The 23,674-nt window shown below is 39.1% G+C and overlaps 1 protein-coding gene across 1 annotated transcript in view; it reads left to right on the top strand.

The window, feature by feature from the left end:
- The window catches only part of gabrr2a (gamma-aminobutyric acid type A receptor subunit rho2a), a 72,840-nt gene that overhangs the window by 42,667 nt on the left and 6,499 nt on the right, over window positions 1–23,674 (top strand). Inside the window, exons 5-7 of the mRNA XM_086160830.1 lie at window positions 11,666–11,748; window positions 22,152–22,292; window positions 22,589–22,741. Coding sequence (XP_086016956.1) covers window positions 11,666–11,748; window positions 22,152–22,292; window positions 22,589–22,741 — 377 coding nt within the window. The remainder of the gene's footprint in view (window positions 1–11,665; window positions 11,749–22,151; window positions 22,293–22,588; window positions 22,742–23,674) is intronic.

Raw genomic sequence — 23,674 nt, 5'->3', positions numbered from 1 at the left:
GGCGTTGTGTCCCCCCTGCTTGTTCGGGGTCCAGGAAACGATGTAGTTAGCGCTCGGTAGCAGCTGTGGGCGCCGGCAGACACACCCATCTGCTGTTCGTCAGTGACACGAGGTATGGACTCAGGTTTCTGGTTGACTCTGAGCCTGCTTCATAGACACTTTCGGTTCTTAGTCGGTGTTTTGCTTTAACCGTCATTTCTAGTGAGGAGTTTGTGATCACCGCCTTTACGGTCCCATTACGGTCATCGACACAGTGTCTCTTGCCACCTATCCAAAGGACGCAATTTCTTTGGTTTGGGGGGATATTTACCAACATTTATTGGCAGATTTTCCTCCGCTTACGTTTTATACCCTGTTTATGAGACATGGTGTGGAGCATTTCATTCCCCCTGTATGGCCACCTGTTTTTGCACAGGCGAGGCACCTGGACACAGCCAAACAAGAGACTGCTAGAGAACAGTTTGCCACCATGGAGTGGCTGGGAGTTGTGGCAGTCTAACAGCCCCTGGATCTCCTCGCTTCACATGGTGCCCAAGGCCAATGGTTCATGGCGTCCATGCAGTGGTTGAACGCCTCACCCATTGAGCTGGTACTTGGTCAGCCATTCCAGAGAACTCTGCTCCACCTTCGCGTCCATTCAGGGCTCTGGTCGCACATCTGGGCTCATATTTTCCAGGCCCCATCCATTATTGTTTCCCGCTGTCTTTTGTGCCGGCGGACTCATGTCGGCTTGTTTCGTGTTCGTTCGGCATGATGCTCACCGCTCACCTCTGCAGCCTCGGTGCGATGGTCCCTTCCGGGTGGTAGAGGCAGGCCCTAAGAGTTTCATGTTGGACACGGGTGGGCGTAGGGAGCGTGTCACATTTGATCAGTTGAAGCCACCACACAGGGTGGCAGGGGAGGTTGTGTCTCCTTTCTCTGCCAGGGTTGCTCTCCATCCAGGCCTCCAGCAGTACCTACACAGGTCTAGTGCGCGGTGCCTCCTGCCGTTGAGACCGAGGGACGCAATAGCCATTTTGGCAACCTGATTAGGACTCCCATGAGGGACTGGTTGTGTTCTTAGCGTCCCTTCCGGGTGTTTTGGGGCTGAGGGAGGTGGTTAAGCCGGGTATATATAGGCGATCCCGGATGCTCAAGTTTAGTGTTGTTTGTTGGCGTTTTTTTATTAAAGTATTAACTCCTCCACGCCTCCGCCATCTTTTGTTAGCAAAACACCACAATGTAAATGATTGGTGCATCGGCCACAAACCATCAGTTCCGGCTGATTATGTGTGAGCAACAAGATTCTGAAACAAGAATGCAAAGACAGAGAAGGGTATTTGAGTGGGATAATAACATTATGATTGATATTGTTTGTATTTTTTTAATTGAAAGATTGGTGGGATGTGTTATTTCAAATGATCTGGTATTTAATTAATGTGCCTCAAAATTGTCAGTGCAGTGATCTTTGTGTAAACAGGTCAGTCAGACAACAATAATATCAAAAATCAATTGTTTTAATAGTTCGATTAGAAACGACAAATCAGTATTAAGACTCTGTATGACAAATGGATCACTTCTCATTTATTAGGTAATTTCACATATTTAAACCTACCATGTAGGTTTATCGGTTTATTCCCATAGAACTGGGAGTTGGAGATTTTTGGGCAACTACAGTATTTATTCAACCTTTGTCAACCTGCAGGCAGTTCTATTATATTCTGCCTTTAAGAGAAATGTTAAACTACATGTAACACTAAACTCAACTGTGTGAAGCATTGCCGGACATATGCATGTACACATGCTTACACTGTAGCTGTCATGGAATCTATGTGATTTGCTTTTGAATTTTGTTTGGAATTATTGTTGTAAAACAAAAACAAACAAACAAAAATAAAATCAAGAGAATAACACAAGGAGACCAGAGCCATGGTTTTAACTGGGTAGTTTAATATTGCTCCAGAGTGGCTGTCTTATCACACAACAGTTGTTAAAATAAAGTGAATGCATTAAAGTGAATTTAGCTGCACTGATCTAACGGACATTTAAATAGCCAATACTTAAAACAGAAAATAAAAGTTTGCGGTCATATCAACCCCATTTTGTCCTGGCATTGATGCATTTCCTTGATACAAGAAATAATTTCATAGACAAATACACTAACAAATATATCAAAGTGTGATTACACTGCAGTCTCGGAAAAAGTACATGGCAAGCAACCATCATTTTTTCATTTTAACATTTTAAACACATTCCTGATCTGCTCATGTGCTACTTAAAACAACTGTTCTTGTTTATAAGGGTTTATTAAATAGTTTCAAAGCTTTTTGCCTCCAAATGTCTTTTTTTATCTGTTTTTGGTTGAGTAGCTGTCACGGGGCTATTCAAGGTGTGACAGCTGTATCGCAGAAAGTATTAGCAATGCATCACAGAACAAGCCACTCAAGTTTTCTGAAATATATTGCACAGTCTCTGAGACTACAAGCTTATCTATCCTTTTAGTCACCCTTATCTTTTCTGCCCCATAATTCCTGAACAGCATCAAGTATATGTGCTGCATACTGTGTAGTTTTGCATTACAAATATTCAGTACTTCTTCTTCTTAGTAGTTTTTGTTAGAAAAAAAAAAAAACCTTTGCCATTTGAATGAAACATCCACAATAATTGATTTGGACACACTTTGCACATTAAACGTTGCCCCATGCAATACATTTCTTTTGATCGGGGGTGGTGCAGCGCGGGGGATATAGCAATCGTCTTTGGAACCGAACAGTCCTGGTTTGATTCCCGGCTCCTCCTAGTGTGTTGAAGTGTTGTTAAGCCAGTTATTAATCCTTAAGTGCACCCCCTGGCTCAACTGCTCATGGTTCATCCATGACGGGTTAAATGCAGAGAACAAATTTCCTGAAAGGGATAAGTATAAATTAATCAATTAATCATTGATTTGTTAGCATAGCTTTGCTATCCTTGCAAAAGCCATGCCTGTTTTCTTCCTCATCCTTGTTATTCATTGAATGTTTAGTCTGCTCCTTCATTTCCTTTTATGCCGGCGCCCACTCTAAGCCTAGGTAATCTGGGGAGACTGTGCTTAAATAAAAGCATCAAGTCTGCTCTCTTTCATGTCATTGTTTGGATGCTAAGTGGGATTGTTACTGAGTCAACACCACGCAAAACTCTCACTGGACTTACTTTGATTACCATTTGTAGGTGTATAATAACTGTTGTCATTCCTGCTGTATAAAGAAACATCTAACCGACTTTTCTCATCCCAATACTAGCTTTGATTTGATAATAAGAACTGAAATTACCCTTGATATCTTTCAACCTGCCTGTATTCATATCTAAGGATGTGTTTATCTTCCAAATATTTAAGGAATTGGGCAGCATTCAAGTTTAATCTGATGTATCCCAACCCATTTACCTTTTATGAGCAATTCAACTAGGGTCGTAACATTGAATTCCTAGAATTCAATCCTAGTCAATGAAGCCTAGTAACAAAGTTAGCTCCAAAATGTTAACACCAGTTTTTCCTCTTGTTAGTTATTGCCATCAGATGGCATACTCATTTCACCGTCTTCTTCCTGTTCATAATGCAAGATAAAGTCTTAAAATGGCCCTGCAAAAATTAACTTTGTACTGGCTTAAGGGAATCATTCATTAGTATGACCAATGACACAAAATATTAAAACTCACCTCTTGCCCTCCTGGAAACAGGTTGGAGACCAGTTCCATGTGTCGAAGTAACGAAAACTGCTCTTACAGATATTGAGCATTTACGAAGCAATTCTTTTTCCAAATTCAGCCTCTTGCAGATGCACAGGCCTTTCTCCTAAAAACAAACCAACATGTTTCTATTTGCTGTGAGACGTGTTAAATTCCCCCCACGGCCCACACTCTAAAAATCCAAACAATACGGAGGGCAGGATGCACCAATTTCCCCACATCTTCATTACTGCAAGTTTCTGCACATCCAGAGTGCAAAGCTCAATTGGATCCAGTTTGATAGTTAATGAGCAGCATTTGCCATTGCTCACATTCAAACTATTCATTAAAACATCAGTTTAACATCACCCATAGCTACATGAAATTAATATCTAAAATAATCACCCCTACTGGCTTGTGGGGGAGCTAATAATAATTTCTGTCACATTCACCTGCCATAACTACATTTGAAATTCAGAGCAGTAAACACCAAGTGGGCTTCTCAAATTATATCTTTTTTGTGATTTCCTTTGACTATCTCAAATAAATATTCAACCTATTCTGATGCTGACATATACTTCGACAAGTAGTTAAAACAGATTAGATTTGTGATTTGTTTTTGACAACCGTAATTTCATAATATCATCATTACATTGAAGTTTGCTAATTAAAAGTCTTTTGCAGGGCAGCACAAAACTGTTCCCATAATAAGCACAGACTCAGGAGAATGGCTATCTTGCAACGTAAAAGTTTTTTTTTGTGTGTGTGAAACACAATTCCCTGTTAGTCAGTTGCTTAAATTATTCAGAACATACAAGAAACATATTGAAATTCTTGTTTATCATTTGTCTCAAATGCAAATTTGGGTTTTTGAGTGAAAGTTCTATTTTCCACAGATTTACTCTATCAATTTCCTGCAGGGATGTAACCAAACAGAAAATGCTAAGAATCACAGTGGGCAGCTGCTCTAATGTTCAGGATAAATATTTTAAGAACTAGGAAGACGTCTATAGGAAACACAAAAAATAAATTGTCAAAAACAACTTATAAGGCTTATCATGATGGAGATCGAGATTCATCAGGAGATCGAGAGTTGTTTCCCCCTGTACACCTGCTCCCTTGGCTAGGTCTTCTCAACCCCATTATGTCAACTGTAAATAATGAAATAATCCAACATATTCTCGTGCAACACTGTCCATCATTACATCCTCACCCAAAAACTTTTCTTCTTTTTGCTTTTTTCTCCCCTGTTCCCATGTTTGTTACATTCACCGAGCAGCTCGTGTGTTCTCTGCGGAACGACTGTCAGCAGTGTTACATAAAAAGATATGAAAATGTTGTGTATGGTACGTGGTATATGGGAAGAACCGCCTACATTTTAAAAGAAGGACCCCACTGCCTTCGCCTTAACTGGAAATGCATGCACCTGAAATCTGTTACTGGGTACAATAATATTGGTCAATTATTAAATGCATTGCATTTGACAAATTTCAGTTGAAATTATGGTAAAAAATGATATTTTCATTTCAATCTGAATGCAGTGTTCCATTGTTGTGGCTTGATTACAGGTAACAACATTAAACAATTATAAATGTATGCAAAATAAGTATGCAAAATTAAAACTTTAATATCCCTTGTTGTGAAATCTCAGTCAGTAAAAAACAACAAAAAGAAGCAAATCCAAATGCAAAAACCCCAAATTAGATAAATCCAAAACCCAAGACAACCAACAGACCGAAGACTTTTCTTTTTGAAGTCTCATTTTTTAAATGTATTTTCTGCATTCAGAAAACTTCAGACAAATTGGGCTAAGGATTAGATTCGTTTGAGGGAGGATGATCTCACTGGCGGATGACTGACCCCTTTGCATCTACTGTGGTCACAGAAGTGAAGCGGGACATCCCATCGACATGACAGTTGAAAGATACCAATGATCTCCTCAGAGCTAGTAGAGCTATTGTTTGAATTAAAAAATCTACTGTTTTCAGTAACTTGTCTCATGATTCTGATTTTCATGTTGGCATGAAACTGACCGGCTGAGAATACAGCTGCAAGAACAAGAACAATTTTATTGCCTTTTCACCTTCATTTAAAATACATTAAACGTACATTTCAATCAGAAAGCATTGGGGGGGATGAGTACAACAACCTTTTCCATCATTCATTCCCAAGGAAAATAATGCACTGACCTCTATGGAAAAGATTTCTGTAACTTTGAAAATATTTTTGTATGTGTGTGTGTGTGGTGGGTTGGGTTGTGGATTTGTATGGAATAGAAGGTGCCTGGTTCAATTGTGATGGGGGTTTTCTCCATGTGGAGTTTGCATATTCTCCCTGTAGGCATCCTCTGGGTTTTCTCATATCCTCCCCTCTTTCCCAAATATACAGTGGGTTCATTGGAGACCCTAAATTGTCCAGATGTCTGAACGAGTGAATGATTGTACATTGTATGTACAGTTAGGCCCAGAAATATTTGGACAGTGACACAATCCTCATGATTTGGGCTCTGCATGACTTTAACGTTTAATTCAAGGGGTTGAACAAAAATATATGATAAAACATGTAGGAGTTGTAGCAATTTTTATACAAACGCTCTTCAGGGGCTCAAAAGTAACTGGACAAATAAATATAAGCCTGAGTAAAATGTTACTTTTCAATATTTTGTGGAGAATCCTTTACAGGAAATGACTGCTTGAAGTCTGGAACCCAGGGGCATTTTGTGTGTCTCTCTGCCTTTAGTTTTGTCTTAAGTGAAATGCATGCCCGATTGGGTTGAGATCTGGTGATTGACTTGCCCATTGCAGAATATTCCACTTCTTTGCTTTAAAAATACTCCCGGGTTGTTTTTGCAGTATGTTTTGGATGATTGTTCATCTGTACTATGAAGCGCTGTCTAATCAACTTTGGTGCATTTGGCTAAATGTGAGCAGAGTATATCCCTATATACTTCAGAATTCATCTGGCTGCTTCTGTCTTTTGTCACATTATCAATAATCACAAGTGACCCAGTGCCATTGGAAGCCATGCATGCACATGCCATCACAGTGCCTCCACCATTTTTTCCAGAAAATGTAGTGAGCTGTTCCAATTCTTCTCTAAACTTTCTTCTTCCCATCATTCTGGTACAGCTTGATCTTATCTGTCCAAATTATACTGTTCCAGAATGGGGCTGACTTAATCAGGTGGTTTTTGGCTGTCAATTCTGGCCTTTCTATTTTTGAGGCTGATTAATGGTTTGCATCTTGTGGTGAATTCTTTGTATTTACTCTCACTATTCTCTTTATGGTTGACTTAGATACTGATTCAACTTCATCCTGGACACTGTTCTTCACTTGAGTGGGTGTTGTGAAAGCTTTTTTCTTCACCGTGGAAAGGATTCTGCGATCATCCATCACTGTTGTCCAGGTCTTTTTGAGTTCCCAAGCTCACCAGTGCACTCTTTTTTTTTCCAGAATGTACAAAAGTGTTGATTTGGCCACTCTTAACAACTCTGCTATCTCTCTGATGGATTGCTTCACTTTTTTCCGCCTCAGGACGGTCTGTTTCACCTCCATTGAGAGCTCCTTTGACCGCATGTTGTGTGTTCACTGCAACAGCTTCCAAATGCAAATACCACTCTTGGACTCAACTCCAGACCTTTTAAGTGCTTCATTGATGACAGGTTACCGAGGAAAGAGCCCATGCAGCCTTATAATTTTTTTGCAGGCTTCTGAGTCAATTATCCTATTTATTTTGGTCCCTTAAAAAAGAGGCGGCTATGTATTAAAGCTTTAATTAAAGCTTGAATTCCTAAACCCTTGCTCCAATTTGGATGTGAATACCCTCAAATGACAGCTGAGAGTCTGCACTTTCAGCTCATATTGACTAGATAATTGTATTCTGAATATGTTTTTGTAAACAGTTAAAATATCAAAACTTGTGTTTTGTGTATTTCTGGGCCTAACTGTACCTGTGCAGTAAGTGGCCCTGTGATCGCCTGGCGACCAAGAAATTATCCATTAAAGCTTTTCCTTGAGAGCCGAAGAGAAAATTTAACGGTTGAGCAGTGGAATTCATTGAAACTTTTCCACAGATTATATATTTTTTTTCTGCAATATTTTATATGAAAGCCATTATCAGACCACATGTAATCAATGTCACGCATTATGTCTAGATGTGTGCAGCATAGTAGTACAGTTGTTAGCATTTCCTCCTCAAAGCAAGAAGGTCCCTGGTTAAATCTCATCAGGGGGCCTTTCTGTGAGTCTCCCCATGTCTGCATGGGTTTTTTCTGCATACACTTGTTTCTTCCCACAGTCCAGACACATGCAGTAGGTCAATTTGAGATCATAACGAATGAATGAAAGTGAATGTGTCTCCATATGTGGCCCTGAAATCGACTACTGACAGGTTCAGGGGGAACTCCATCTCACCCAATGACAGCTGGGATAGACTTCAGTTCCCCGTGAACCTGAGCAAAGGATATTCCTTATCGACAATAAATGAATGAATGAATGAATGAATGAATAAGGTAGGCCTACTGATTTGACCAAAGGTTAATCCATTTTTGCAGCTCCATCTCAATTGTCTAATGTGTGATTCTTTTGGATTTGGAGTTGAAACATGGCAGCAATGTTTGTGTATGTTGGCATAGAGTGCAGGAGATGTTGGTGGTGTCTCACTGCAGAGTTGTCTGCAGGAACCAAAAGCTGCTTCTCTGGCATGCTCATTTGGCTGTCTATTGCTCATGGTTCACCCATGATGGGTTAAATGCATTAGGGATATTGGGCTGTCTGTATTACTGAATGTGACAATAAAGTGCTTTCATCTCTTTATCTTTTAACAAAATAAAATTAAAGTGTAGTGAGAAACATTGTGACTGGCATTCTGATCAACTACAGAAAATATTGATTCGAATAAATTCAAATTCCAGTAAAATTGTGGACAGATCTGAACAATTCCAGTTAGTTAGCCACAGGTGATGGAAAAAAAACACACCTTTATTGCATATGTTGTTTCCATGATGTTTCCTTGAAGTATGTGTAATTTGCCATTTTTCTTAAATATGTTGTGTCAGGCCAAATAATGAAATGAGCATGTATACAGGACTGTCTCAGAAAATTATCATATTGTAATAAAGTTCTTTATCTTCTGTAATGCAATTAAAAAAACGAAAATTACTTTTTCATGATATTCTAATATTCTGAGATAGGATTTTTGAGTTTTCTTAAGATGTAAGCCATAATCAGCAATATTAAAATAATAAAAGGCTTGCAATATTTCAGTTGATTTGTAATGAATCCAGAATGTATGAAATTTTTGTTTTTGTTCAAATTTTTCTAATTTTCTTAGACAGTCCTGTAGAAGTTGCCCATTTTACTAGTCTGTTTTGGATCTTATCTACACAGGACAAAGAGCAAATTCTGCAATTTTTTCTTAGTAAGATTTTTTTGGGAGTGAAAACCAAATTAAACCCATGTTACGAGTATATGTGTATCCAGAATCAAGAAATCCAGTAGAGTTTTTACCTTTGCAGTTCAGGTCATAATGCAATCGTATACCGTGGCAATGTCTGTGCGTTCAGTGTAAAGCGCAAAATTTCAGCCGAGACAAGAATTACAATAGATTCTGAGAATAGACCATCAGCGATGTTATCATACAAAATATTGCCAGAAACACTGTCTCCTTTTTGGCATGGTAATTCATCCGAAGATGCACAGGCGCAAAAGCAAACAAAGATATCCGCTTTATTTACTTACCTCAGCAAATGTGAGTTTGCGGTCATTAATCTCAGTTGGGCTGAAACAGCAAATCTCCTCTGGTCCACAAGTGGACTTCAAGAAAGTGAAATGACAATTAAGGATGAGATTTCAGTAAAAAAATAGAAAGTAATCAAAGAAAAAGCAATACAACGAAAAAAAAAACTTTCATTTTGTGATTTCTTTTTCCGTTTCTCTTCTGTAAAATGTAATTCGTGAAATGATTTCAAAATGCCATCATGCTTTATGAAGTGCAAATATCTAAGTGAAATATGTTTTGGAAATCAGGCCCATTTTAGTTCTTGACCCACAGGAAGAACTCACTAAAACGGTGACAAAAGCTTGCCAACTATATTACACCGACTAATCCACTATCAGTTGTGGAAGTTTGTGCCAGTTTCGTGTCTGATAAGATGAGCATCCACGCTGCAGGAAACCTCCTTTAACAGCTGCCTGACCCACTTGTCAGACGGCCGGATTGATGCAGAAATCCATATCGGTTTGATCGTCGGAGGCTTCCCGGTTGCTCCAGCATACTGTAGAAAAAGAGCAGGAGGAGAAGCACTTTATAAGTGAAGTGATGGACATGGACAACGAGCTAGTCCCTCGTCTTCATCGCTTCTCAAAAAATATGGATCACTTCAGAGTTGACATCCTGTACCGCAGGCCATGTGTTCACCACTGTTGGGAAAATAAGACTACCGGTTGAAATTGCTTGTTCAACCAATGACAAAATGACAGTCAACAGAATGAGAATGATAAGTACAAACCCTTTCAACTCCTTTTTCAGGAATAAAAGAAAGGAGATATTCCAACATCTATTTACTATTTATGACAACTATTTATTTTCTTTATGTTATAAATGTTAAGGCTGAATCTATAGGTGAATCTGCTCTTGGGCCGCCTTTTCAATAGCTCTGGTCCTGTAGATATATTTGATTAGAAATGAATGAATGGGGTCAGGATAAAAACGTATCTTTTTCCCCCGAGATTTTTATGAAAAACCTTGGCAAAGCCTTGGAGGAAGAATTTCTGACGAACTCATGTGCGCATGACCCAACTGCAAAGAGAGCAGGTTGGTAGTTAGAGCCCCAAACGAAGTACTTTGACCTTTATCAATACCAATGTCCCCCAGGCTAGGTGCTTAATAGCCTAAGGCTATTAGGCGTGGGACAGCCAGTTGCAGATGGGGTAGCTACATAGGTTTTCTGGATAACCAGAGTAATTTTGAATATCAAAATTAAATATGCCATAGTGGGGCCTCTAAGGCCAACAACAGTCTGAAATACTTAAAATCATAACCTCCACAGGCAGGGCTGGAGAGAACTTATCACCCGGCTGGTAAAGACAATGAATAGAGGCAAGTGTAACACGCCACAAAAAAGAGATGCAGGATTACTAAAATAATAATTGACATTAACACAGGAATGCATGACAGTAAAACAGAAACTCCATAAAAAATTTCAATTGTCTCTGCTGGGAGCAAGACACAAAACAAAAAACACACTGTAATGCAAAGAATGGCAATGGTATGGAGAGAAAACAAAATATTTTGCACACTTGGATTATTTGAATTTTTACAAATGAAAGTAATGAACTGGATGTGTAGAGAATATTGTGAGGAATTGTTGATGAAGTGTGCTTATCTCTCAGTGAATACTGACCTAACACACCCAATTCCATCTGAGGTAATAAGTCTGAAAAAACATTAGGCACCTAACAAGATGCTGTTGCCTTTGATACAATTGAAATGTATTGTTTGTTTTCTACATCTGGAGTTCTTGAACTAGTGGGGGATGTGTTTGCCCTTAAGGTAATTTCTCCTGCTAAGAATAATTCTGAAAAGGTGCTTTGCTGCCTTGTTTTATACTTTCAACCACCACAGTTCTCACCAACAGAACATAGCTCATATTTGCCTCAGTTGCCATGGTTACATATAAGTCAAATATAAGTCAAATCATCATTCAAAGTTACCTGTTGTACCTGTTGTTGAGACACTTAGCAAAGTGTTTACTGAAAAAATTTTCAGTAAAAAATGAATTCCATCATGAATGTTTGTCTACACCCGCTGTGGACAAACTAATGTACTGTATGCGTCAATGCAATCTACTGCAAAACTCTAGAGGTCTCAGGTACGATTTTACATCATTTATATATAGGAGCCATGGATGAATCTGGATTACTGCAGGAAAAAAATAGCTATCCACATCACATTTTTTGTTTTTCTCTTGTCTTATGTTGAACAGAGTGACGGTTACTGCCGCTTGTAACATGGACTTCAGCCGTTTCCCTCTGGATTCGCAGACCTGTTCACTGGAGCTGGAGAGCTGTGAGTTGCATGTTTTATCTCTGGTTTAAAGAAAATAAGAAAGAAAAGTCTTCCTCCCCCTAAAGGAATAATAATGGAAAGAAAAGATGGAAAGACATTTTTGATGTTATCTGGGACAAATGCCAGTGGTGTGTTGTCTGGACTATGTCATACTGATGCAATGTATTGGGCTAGACTTCAACCGCAGAAGCAAATAACCCCATTAGTATCATACAGACAAACTGCCACATTTCTCATTTATTAAGAACAAATGAATTAATTTCAAAAATGAAAAACAAAAATGAAACTCACTGTCAACTTGACTCATATGCAAGCTTTTGATGCAATTTTCATGCTCTGAAAGTGCACTACACACTTGCTCCCTTCATCTCTCTAAGCCTTCCAACCTCTGCACCCATCTTTGCCAATACACATTTAGCATCACACAACATTATAACACGCAACAAAATAAATTGTTCAAAGAGCTTAAGCGGGTTAACTCAAAATAGCTATTTCTTCTCCAATTAAATTTCTTTAACAATTCACAATTTTTGTAGAAATTTTTAGGCCTGTGTTTTGTGCAGTTATAATTGAGATCCCAGAACACAGAAAGCGGGGGAAAAAGCCCTGACTAACAAAGTGAGTAAACAAAGTTAATCCACTGACTTACTTTATCCACGTGTCTCCTGTGGAATGGCATGGACTGCCAAATAAATTGCATACAAAGTTTGTTTTAAGCTTTAGAATTGAAAAAAAAAATAAAGAATTTAAAGGAGATACGACAATATGTCCAAATATCAGCAGCAAGATATGTGATTTGCACAGCCACTTTTTCAATATGCGAGTGCATTAGTGTCAACATCAATGTAGGCCTTTCCAGTCAGTGACCTTGAATCTCTCTTTTCATACAACCTGTATGGCTGGATTATTCACACTTTTATCACATCAATGTACTGTTTTATAACCTTGCACGCGTTTTTTCGGAAATGACAAACTTAACTCCTCTATAAATATGTTTTGGATATTTTTTTTAAAAGATAGGAAAATCAATGTCATTTAATGAAGAATATTAACAGATAAGTATTTTTATACTTTTTGAAAATAAAATCGCCCCATACTTTGCTTGGGCACAGCACTCACAGCTTCATCCAATACAGACCTTCTTTTTTTTTCTTTTTTTTTACCATAAATTTAACAAATTCATCTTTTGATCGTTTGATTTTCAATAATTTCTATTTCAATTTATACTAAGTTTCTTTATGAAAATACAGCTGAACAATATAAGACATGGCTGGAAGGTCGCCAGGAATTTTGTAACTTAAGTTGAAATGAAGGACAAATCTCAATGACAAATAACTTTGCAAAAAAAGAAATCTATTCAACGGATCCAGGTCAACAACAAAATTATGCCTCCCACCCTCAACCCCCCGCCCACACACACACACACACACATATAAACATACAACTAAGTGTTATGCATTACTGCAATGCTGAGCTAAGGGAAGTCCCAATGAGGCCAGAGAGCAATGATTGTACCCTCTCTTTTTTTTCAAAACACTTTTTCAGCTTATCCTGCTAAAATGTTCCAGAAAATAGCAGATTTATAAAAACCTTGTTGTGGCAGCACTCACTCATTTAACCACTGCAGCCATGAACAAAACCGCTAGAACTCCAGAAATCAAGAGTGCACAAACAAATACTGAAAAGAACAAAGTGTGTCCTACCAAAATCCACAGAATCCTAAAACTGAGTAAAAACATAAAGACAGAGAAAAGTGACACCTAATATTCCAGTAAGAAGTAACTGATTGACAAATGCCCATTGAATATTTTGTAGCACCATAGCAGAAGTAGTCATGATATGTAGCCTGCCAAAAATATGACTTCAACATCAGTTTTATTAAGAGTGAACGTAATCTTTCAAATGAAACACACGTTTTTTTTGTTTTTTTTTTCCATTTTCTTTATGAATTTTATACTCGTTGTCTTGCACTGAGGATCCCCAGGGGGTGATTTGGACCCACCTCACCCTGGACCAATCAGTAGTCGATTAGAGGGCCACTAATAGAGATACAACCACTCTCATACACACGTCTGGGCAAATTAAGATCTCAACTTGACCGATTGCATGTGTTTGGAGAATGTGGAGAAAAAACCCACGCAGGCGTGGGGAGACACACAGAAAGGCCACCTGATGGAATTGAACCATGGACCTTATTGCCGTATTCACATTAGAAGTAATGTGTAACATTCATTACATTTGGTCTGATGAAGGCTTTCATATTACTTTTTGTATAGAAAAGAAAAATTACAATCTGTCAAAAAGTTTCAATGAATTCCAGTGCTCAGCCATTACATTTTACCTTCAGCTCTAGGAAATAGCTTTAACGGGTCATTTTTCTCATTATCAGGGATATTATCAGATTACCTCTGTAGTACCTTGTTATTAATCTGAAAATTACCTTTACCAAGGCAAGAACAAAAACTTTTACATATCAAAGGTCTGAAATCTTACAGATTTTGGGTTTGTGTTTACTTATTTATTTTTTAGGTACAGTTGCTCCGCAGAATCCCTCCTTTATAACTTGGTTCGTTGACATGAGGAAGTATTGCTTAGTTCCTAGGTAGGTTATCTTGGCAGGTTAGATTATGCTTAAACAAATCCTACATGTAAACATATTCTGAATATGCATTCATTTTCATTGGTGGTATTTTTTTTTTTTATTTTCTGGAAGACAAGTCATTTAGAAGTGAGCCCCTTGTCCTGATATCAAAATCAAAATCGGGACTACAGTTTGATAAACATACTACTTAAATCCTGCATATTTACAGGATAGTTTGTCTTGTGTCTTGCAGTTTATGTGAAGTGTATAGAACTCATCGTTGAGATACTATTATATCATGATAACTCACTGCCAAACTAGACATCATTGGAAAATGTTCAAAGGTCTGGCAGGAGTGCCCTGGGTCTCCTTTCACCAACAAGTTAAAAGGTCTGGCCTGATACATCAGGGCAAAGCAATGAATAACTGGGCAAACCAAGGGAATGTGACCGTTTGTTCTTTTTTTTTTTTTCGGGGGGAGATTTTCCCAGGTAGGCCCCTGGCACTCGGGGGCCATTTCACAATTCCAGGGACACTCAGGATTAAAGGTGCATCCTGACATGTTTTCAATTGAACTGTGAGTTGTATGCAGCTTCAAAAAAACATCAACAGTTAGCATTGAAGATGTCGGGGGATTTTGGTGTTGCTATTGAAAAATTGACAGAGAGCAAAAGATAAAAGCTTTACACAAAGCCTCACAAAGCCTTCCAGCTCCTGAGGTGAGGAGCTGCTCCCAGCAGGGGTGCTTGCAGCTATGTAGGACTTCTATGGCAGAGGAGGATCTGGATGCAGGAACAGGTTTATTATATTATTTGTGTGTTCTTATTGTTCTTGCTGTTACATCATCTGGCTGTTTCATTTGATTGCATTGCCAATGAAATTGTCCACCTTATGACTTTGGGTAGTAATAATTGTAGTTGATGTCATCACTGTTGTTTGCAGTTTGATATCTATGGACACCACCAAAAAAAATGAAAAAAATAAAAGGGAATTAGATATCTCCATTAAAAAAAAAGAAAAAAAATTCCAGCAATCCATCCTCTGTCACTTATATGGTGTATAGTTGCAGGGACAGTTGCCAAAGCACAGAGACCCAGAGTCCCTCTTCCCTTCCGCCTGTCCTGGCTCTTCCCAAGGGACTCCTCCCAGTGGCATCCTGACCAGATACCTGAGCCACCTCATCTGGCTTTTCTCGATAGGGAGGAGCAACACCTCTACTCTGAGCCCTTACCGGATGGCCAAGTTTTTCTTAAGGGAGAGCCCACACACTCTGCGGAGGAAACTTATTTTGTCCGCTTCTGATCTTCTTCTTTCATTTACTACAAACAGCTCGCTGCCATAGGAGAGAGTAGGACGGAAGATTATCTGGCAAATCAACCTTCGTTATATCCAACCGATGAGTGGTCCGAACCACTGGAGATTCTGCACCATAACTTAGGACTATGGCCTTGGATTCAGGGCTGATTACATCCGAGCCATTTCACTTTCAGATGTGAACCCCTCGAGTGAAACCTGGGGGTCATGGTTAGACAAAGTGAACTCAACCAAATTATCTGCAAAGACCAGAAATCCAATCCTGAAGCCCACAAACCAGAAAATAGCTTGTTTAAGTACAAAGTACCTGAAAAACTCTGTATCTTTCCTTGAATCTTGATTTGCATGGACCACCTATGTAAGATCAACATCAGCCTCGAAACAAATAGATGTGTGTGTGTGTGTGTGGGGGGGGGGGGGGGTCAAACCAATACGCAGCTAAAACTGATCATGTGCATGAGCCATGTAGAGGCTGAAATAAAGATGCTAATTTTGTATATAACAAATACTATGTGTACAAAAAAAGCAACAGAAAACTGACTTGAACATCTTTCTTCATCTTTTTGGAGAGCTACAACTCTGAAAAATGAAACAGGACAGTGAACTAATGAAAAATGGATTTGAAAAGATGGAAAGGATACAAAAGGGATTAAAATGATGTCGGAAGAGACAACTCAGAATTCATTGATAAGATAATGATATTTACAGAGGTGTTTCCAGACATCAGTTTGTGGGAGTAACTGCTTGCCAATCGGTCCTTAGCTGATGAGGCATGTCTTCTTAAGTCTTTTCATTATTTCATTTACCTTATTTTTTGAATTTCAAATGTTAAAGGAATGGTAAAAGGTCACCATCCATCCCTTTTCAGAAAAGACTTGTTTCGGATAAATGGATTGCTCTTTGTAACACAAACAAGAATGAAGTTTAATGTAGCACTTACTACAAATATAATAGGGTTTAGACCAGGACGAGATTCGGAGGAAGAGCAGTTAAAATGGTTAAAAGATAAAGAGATACCACAGACCAATAGTTAGTTTAAATGCCGGCTTTTTTATTAAAAGAATTTAACTAGTTAGATATGGTAGTAATTACAAATCGGTACCATATAGACATTTACACATTAGTACACAAAACCATTTGCATAGACATACAAATATGAGTTTTAGTTTCAACTCTTGTTTCCCTTAAAGTAAAGAAAAAGAAACAAATATGAATTTCTTATTCTTCCATATATTTAGACTTATTTAGTTTCAGTATCCAGTCTTGAGCTTTGTTAAAATCTGTTTTCAGTCTTTGTCCATCATAGGTTCTTATTCAGTTCCTACTTTTAAATGTTTAAGCAGTAAGTTATTTTGCTTTAACTAGTTATCTTTCTTTTAAATCAACATAGGCCTATTTTACTGTAAAGCACCTCAATTAACCCATTGGAAATGAACAATCATCAGTTGCAATTACACTTCAGATTCACAGGTCAACATACTCAAGATATGCCACATAGAATGAAACATAAAGTGAATATACAGCTCTACATTTATCAAAATCTTGCTACTCAATCAGTCCTTTAGCGAGTAAATGCGAGTTAGCAAGTGAATGCAAAGCTATCTCTTCTTACGACCGTGTTGAGATCTACTCTCGGTGAACAGCTGAAATATCTGTACTCAATCAGCTTTGCAGTTTAAAATCTACGTTTGCCAAAAGCAAGGAGAACAGAAGAGTAGGAAGGTTTTCCAACCGATGTCACATACCGTCTTATTATGGGTGGCTTGCCATCAAGCATTCATGTGCATGTGCGGGATGCATGGGGTCCAACAGTTCACCATTTCTCCAGCAATACAGTTATTAAGCTCAGCAGAAAAATGTTCAAAGTAACCACAGTCTATCAACATAGACAGAACATGAAATAAAAAACTTTGAAAGATAAAATAAAGGTCAGAAATACTAAATATCTGTTCCCTTCTTTGTTCGCTCACTCGATCTACTCGACAGCACGACTTTCTATATCTTGTTTTTTGTTTGTTTTCTTTCCCCATTCTCCCTCACACCCTAAAGCAACAGTACCGTACTATTAAACGAAATGACAATATAATTCACCATCACGATGAAATAATGTTTTTAATCCTGTTTATCTAATTTAGACATTTTTATACCACTAATATGACTTTCTTTTCAAAAAAATGATGAAATCGCACTCAATATTTATTCTTATTTATTCAAGTATGTATTAACTTATGGCTACCTTCACCTGGGTTACATTGAGCCAAAGAAATCCAGATGCATGGTGATCAGGAAAGGTAAACTGACGAACTGGTGCAAGATGAAGTGATTCCATCGATAAAAGAAAATCTAATCAAGTGCCTTGGAAGTGGTTCACTCACTAGACAGGAACAACATCAGCAACAACAACATCAGGGCTCCTGGGAAGTTCAAAGCATGGCTAATGTGGCTTTTGACAGTGTATGAAGTTCCTATGACTAGTGTTGAAGGAGTGGAGAGGAAAATCAACTAGTACCTTCAAAGGTGGCTGGGAATTCCTTCAAGCTTCATATCGGTAGGCCTCTACATAAGATCGGGGCAGCTCCAACTTCCTCTGTCATCCATGGTGGAGGAATTTAAGGTAGCAAAGTGCAGAGTCATAATGGCATACAGAGACTCCCGGGATGAACAAGTCAGAGAAGCAAGCATCTCACAAGATCAGGACGCAAGTGGGCTGCTGACTCATCTGTAGCACAAGTTGAAAGTATGTTGAAGCTAAATAACATCATTGGAAAGGCATGCGCAGCAATGGGGGAAGGCAGGATCCAAGGAGAAAAGGGCCATGATCCAGGAGGAAATATATAACCAGGAGAAGGAAGGACCAAGGAAAAATGCAGTTGAGCTAGCATCCCAGGGAGCATGGCACAAATGGGTCCTACCCAAGATCACGTGGGGAGATCTATGGAGACTGGAGCCTTTCCGCATCTCATTCATGCTAAGGTCAGTGTATGATACACTCCCAACTCTGGCAGATTTTGCACAAATGGGGAATGAGGGTGGACCCATCATGCAAGCTCTGTGGGGAGAGGGGTACCATGGTACACAACCTGTGAAAATGTAAAATAGCACTTGCCCAAGGACGATAAAGGTGGCGCCATGACAAGGTGCTCATGCGACTCGCTGACACCCAGGAGCAGGACAGACGCAAGAAACAACAACCATATGGTTGAGCAATACCATCAGTCAAGTTTGTAAGGGAGTGCAAAAGCCACCAACCACAACAACAACAAGAAGCAATCTGCTGCAAAAAGCTGAATCGTGGGAAATGAAGATAGACCTGGGGGGAAGACTGCAATTCCCCAAGGTTTTCCAGACAACCCTTTGGCCAGACACCGTGCTGTGGTCTGAAGAGGCAAAGAAGATCATCCTCTTTGAACTTACAGCCCCATGGGAAGAGGGTTGTCAGCAGGCGTTTGAGAAAAAGAGCGCCAAAAATCAGTATCTCTTGCATGACTGCAGGGGGAAATGATGGCAGGCATGGCTCTTCTCAGTTGAGGTCGTATGTAGAGGATTCCCTGCCCGGTCAGTGTGGAGAATGACGGGAAGGAAAAGAAGACGACAGCTAGCAGGATGGGGAGGCAGCAGAAATTGCCTCTTGCTGGTTAAGGTGCAAGAGAGAGGAGCTTAGCTGAAAGCCAGGAGGAGTTGATGGGCAGTGATTTGGCCACCACTGCTGACCCACCAATGTTGAGGGTGTTGCAGTTCAGGGTTGAAACACCCAATGATCATTGGATACCACCTGATGACATCAACTCTCCCTGGCCAAGGCTATATTCACTAAAAGTGAATGAAGGTATGAAATGAATATGATTGAAAGTGTATCTTTGCATGTAATTGTAATCAATCATTCTCTAATCAACTATCTTCACAGGATGTCTCTAAATCAGATCAAGATTGTGTCTGATATTTATATTCTCAATCAAAATTATATATATTTACAATTTTTTACGGGTATTTTTAATCGAAACCTATTTTACCCAAATACTTTGTGTTAAACCATGTCTACAAATTTGCTCAGTCATCTAAGTTATGGTTAATTTTCATTGCATCATGTCCTAGCAACTTGGCTTGGTTATTTCTTGAAGAGATTTCAGTCCCATCCAAGAGGCTTCTTCATTTTTATTAAAATTTGGGGAGCTTCCAGTATATAACTGCTGGGATTGGGCGGTCGCCTAGTGAAGAGGGTTAATTATTTTACCAGCCTGTTGGTTTACAGCATCAATATTGAATGGCATTGTTATGTTAATATGTGCATCGTGTGGCACACGCACACACGTAACGATGCACATATTAACATAAACCTACTCAATCTAGCTGCTCGGGAGAGAGACGAAAACGCCATCATAAAAAAAACAAGTCAAGTTGCCCCGACAAGATTTGACAACAATTACTGGTGTTAAATCCAAACCCATGAGTTTTTCTCTCCGAGTGTTTAGGTGTGGTTGAGGTCTGCAGCCATATCAAAATTCTGACAGTGTAGCCACTAGTGCCAATTTAAACAGTTTGTGTACTTCTGCCTCAGGCACTTTTATCCCTGTGGAAAAATACAGTCTATGTCAGTCCTGTGACCCCTTCATGAGCTCCCCCTCATCTCCCCCCCGGCCACTATGACCAGAATCCCCTTTGCCCCAGTTTGCACTCAAGGCCAGATTTTCTGGTTGCAGGAGAGTGACCAGTGCTGAGGTTTGATTAGCTCTCTCGCTGTCAGAGCTGATGGTGATGTTGAAGATGATGACATAGAGATTAAGACTGTTGTATCTATTTCGTTTGATGTGCATAGGGGTTATTTGAGGCATGGAAGCATGGAGCCCCACGGCAAGAAGGTTATCTTGCACACATACTTGTAACCGGTGTTTTTTGTGGTATATTGTTTCCCGGTTTACTGGATATTTTAATCGCATAACAGGGTAACGCCCCAAACAAAAACATATCACAATATGTATTATATTAGGAAGCCCTATGCCATTTAAGTGTTTCAACATGGACTAAAACCATACTTTCAAATACACTCACATCTGTGTACTAATGCATACTCATGCATTGCATTATTTCACCCCAGCAGCATATGAGCTTGGTAGCCGGCCACCTTGTTTGTTAACCTACTGCTTTTCAATCAAGGCCTGGTGTGAATCACTTAGGCGTGTGACTATCTCTGATGCATTTCCTCCCTCATACCACACTGTTCTGTAGCTGCTTTAACACGTGTTATAGCTGGACTTCAATGTCAGTGGTGCAGGCACAGTTAACAGCCAGTTTGTCAAAGAGAATAGGTGCTGGATGCGGATGTATTATTTCAATGGATGGCATTTTGATGCTTTCCAAGTCACTGACTTGGAAACACTTTTTGAAGCGAAGGAACAAAGCTGACTTGCATTGCAACAGAGCTGTTTCAGAGCAATCCAAATGCTGCATCTGTCCCACTAAAACTAGATATTCTTGCATTTTCCTACATTTATCAGTTATCCCTGAATCAACTTATCACTATTATTCATCACCCAACACCTGCCTTTTTACCAATGTTTATGTCACAGGGATATAGATGTATATTTGAAGGATTCTAAAAAAAAATCCAATTGTGTCAGTAATGAAAAATCCTTTTTTCATAGGTTTTTATAGTTCGGTGTATTCTGTTGGAAATATGGCGCAATATATTTGTTGATAGCCAACTTGTGACAGCTGGTTACCTAAAGTCAATCAACAGCCATTTTTGGGGGGGGGGTTAGTTTGAAGGACTTTCAAAATGCATGCAAAATAATGAGATCACGTCCTCTGTTTTTATAATTCTGTCTCAATACACCCTGTGACTGCAATGAATCCTTTATTAGACTAAACCTCAAGAGTTGCATGAATTATTCATGTATTCTTTGTTGTATCTTTTTTTTATTATGAAATTTACCACAACTGTCTCAGTGGCAATCATATTCTGGTGTGTTTTGCCAAACTGTAAACTGTGATATGTTAGATGGCATTTGTATCCAAGGAAAATTGGAAATGTCAAACAGCAGAGACATGCACACATACACATGCATGTAGGCAGGTGTGCACACGCACACATGCATGCATATGTGTTTGCCCTTACAGTATATGTGATGCCCGACATGTAGATTTTTTTTTTCTTGCATTGTAACAACACAGGGGTTAGCGCTTCTGCCTCACAGCAAGAAAGTCCCTACTTTGATTCTGAGTTTCATCCAAAAGACCAAAGAAATAGGTTCACTGGAGACTCAAAACTGGCCAGAGGTGTGAATGAAAGAGTCAATGGTTGTATATCTCTGTATGTGGCCCTGTGATTAACAGCTGGGATAGGCTCCTGCACCTCTATGACCAAAAAATAAACAAAAAAAAACCTTTAAACTCTAATTGTATTTTACTTTCATACATTTAATACAATTGTAAATCACAGAAAAAGGTAAATGAAACCTCCGGAACATGCAAGTTGGGGATCGTAACGCTGACCGTTGGATTTTTTTTGTAGATGCCTACACAGATGAAGATTTGATGCTATACTGGAAGAGCGGCGACGAGTCTCTCAGCACAGACGATCGCATTTCCTTATCGCAGTTCCTCATCCAGAAGTTCCACACCACGTCTCGCTTGGCCTTCTACAGCAGCACAGGTACAATAGGTGTAAAATAAAAAAAAAAATCATCCACTTTGGAATACAGTAGTAAAAAGTCATTGTAACTCTGCCTTCTACTTTTGAAAAAGGTTATATTGTTCAAGGATTTGAGTGCAATATTGTAATTATTACAATATTATAAAAAGCTGTTATAACATCTCCAAATATTTCACTGTTGTCACAATGACAGCTTGTTATACTACTTGTTATAAGCACACTACATCTTCACCCTCAGTATTCATACAGTTTTGTTTTTTGGTTTATTCATTTTTTTTTTTTTATTTATTTTGCAGGCTGGTACAATCGCCTCTACATCAACTTCACATTGAGGCGCCACATCTTCTTCTTCCTGCTGCAGACGTACTTTCCTGCCACGCTCATGGTGATGCTCTCTTGGGTGTCTTTCTGGATTGACCGACGAGCTGTCCCAGCTAGAGTTTCTCTGGGTAAAAAGACAAAAATAAATCTCACAGCCAATGTCTCTGGAGGATATTGTTTTTGTCTGCATGAAATAACAAAGGCCATCAGTGATATGCTTCCATACAGATCCGCCACCGCCTCTTTCCTTCTAAATTATTTTCCGTGTCAGGCCGCTGCTGCTGCTAGAAGGCATCTGTTTTTCCCTGTTAATATCTCTTGTATTAACTTTAGAGATCAGATGTTTTTGCAAGGTCCTTTGAGAAGGGTAACTTAATTGTAGTTTGTTTTTTCAACTCCCTTTTATTCATTTTATCTCTCATGTGCAAAGGTTATTCATAAAGCAAGCTTGAAGGCACCCTTTCTCCTACAATACTTTGTTGCCTGTCACTTGATACGATGATTAATCTTCATGATTGGGAAATTTTGAAAGGGATCTGAACAAATTCAATTTCTTGTCAGGTCCCTAATGGTATTTTTCCCATGCTTTTATAAATTTGTTGAGAACAAAAAAAGGAGAAATCTATCTCACTGAAAAAAAAAGTAGTGAGAAACGATTTATTAACTAGGGGGCGGTGATGCAGTGGTTCCCGCTTCTGCCTCACAGCATGAAGTATCAAGGTTTGAGGCCTTTCTGTTTGGAATTTGCATGCTCTCCCTGTGTTTGGATGGGTTTCCTCCTGGTTCTCTGTTACCTCCCGCAGTCCAAAATCATTCAATACTTGAATTTGAGACGTGTGAACGAGAAAGCTGTCAATTGTACGTCTGTCCATGTGGCCTGGTGACAGCTATAATAGCCACCAGCCCCCAGCTCTTGAGCCAGCAGGAAATGCGGTATTATTCATGAATTAATGAATTAATCTACTACCAATAACCTTAACTGCTAATCCAAAAAAATGATACAACTAAAAAATCTTTAACTTTTGTGTCAAACTGGTCAAAATATGGTTGAGAATGATACT

The sequence above is a fragment of the Fistularia commersonii genome, chromosome 15 (assembly GCF_037954325.1).
Source record: "Fistularia commersonii isolate RoL2024-O1a breed Wild chromosome 15, RoL_Fcom_v1.0, whole genome shotgun sequence".
NCBI classification, from domain to species: Eukaryota; Metazoa; Chordata; class Actinopteri; order Syngnathiformes; family Fistulariidae; genus Fistularia; species Fistularia commersonii.
This window is presented reverse-complemented; position numbering and strand designations above follow the sequence as displayed.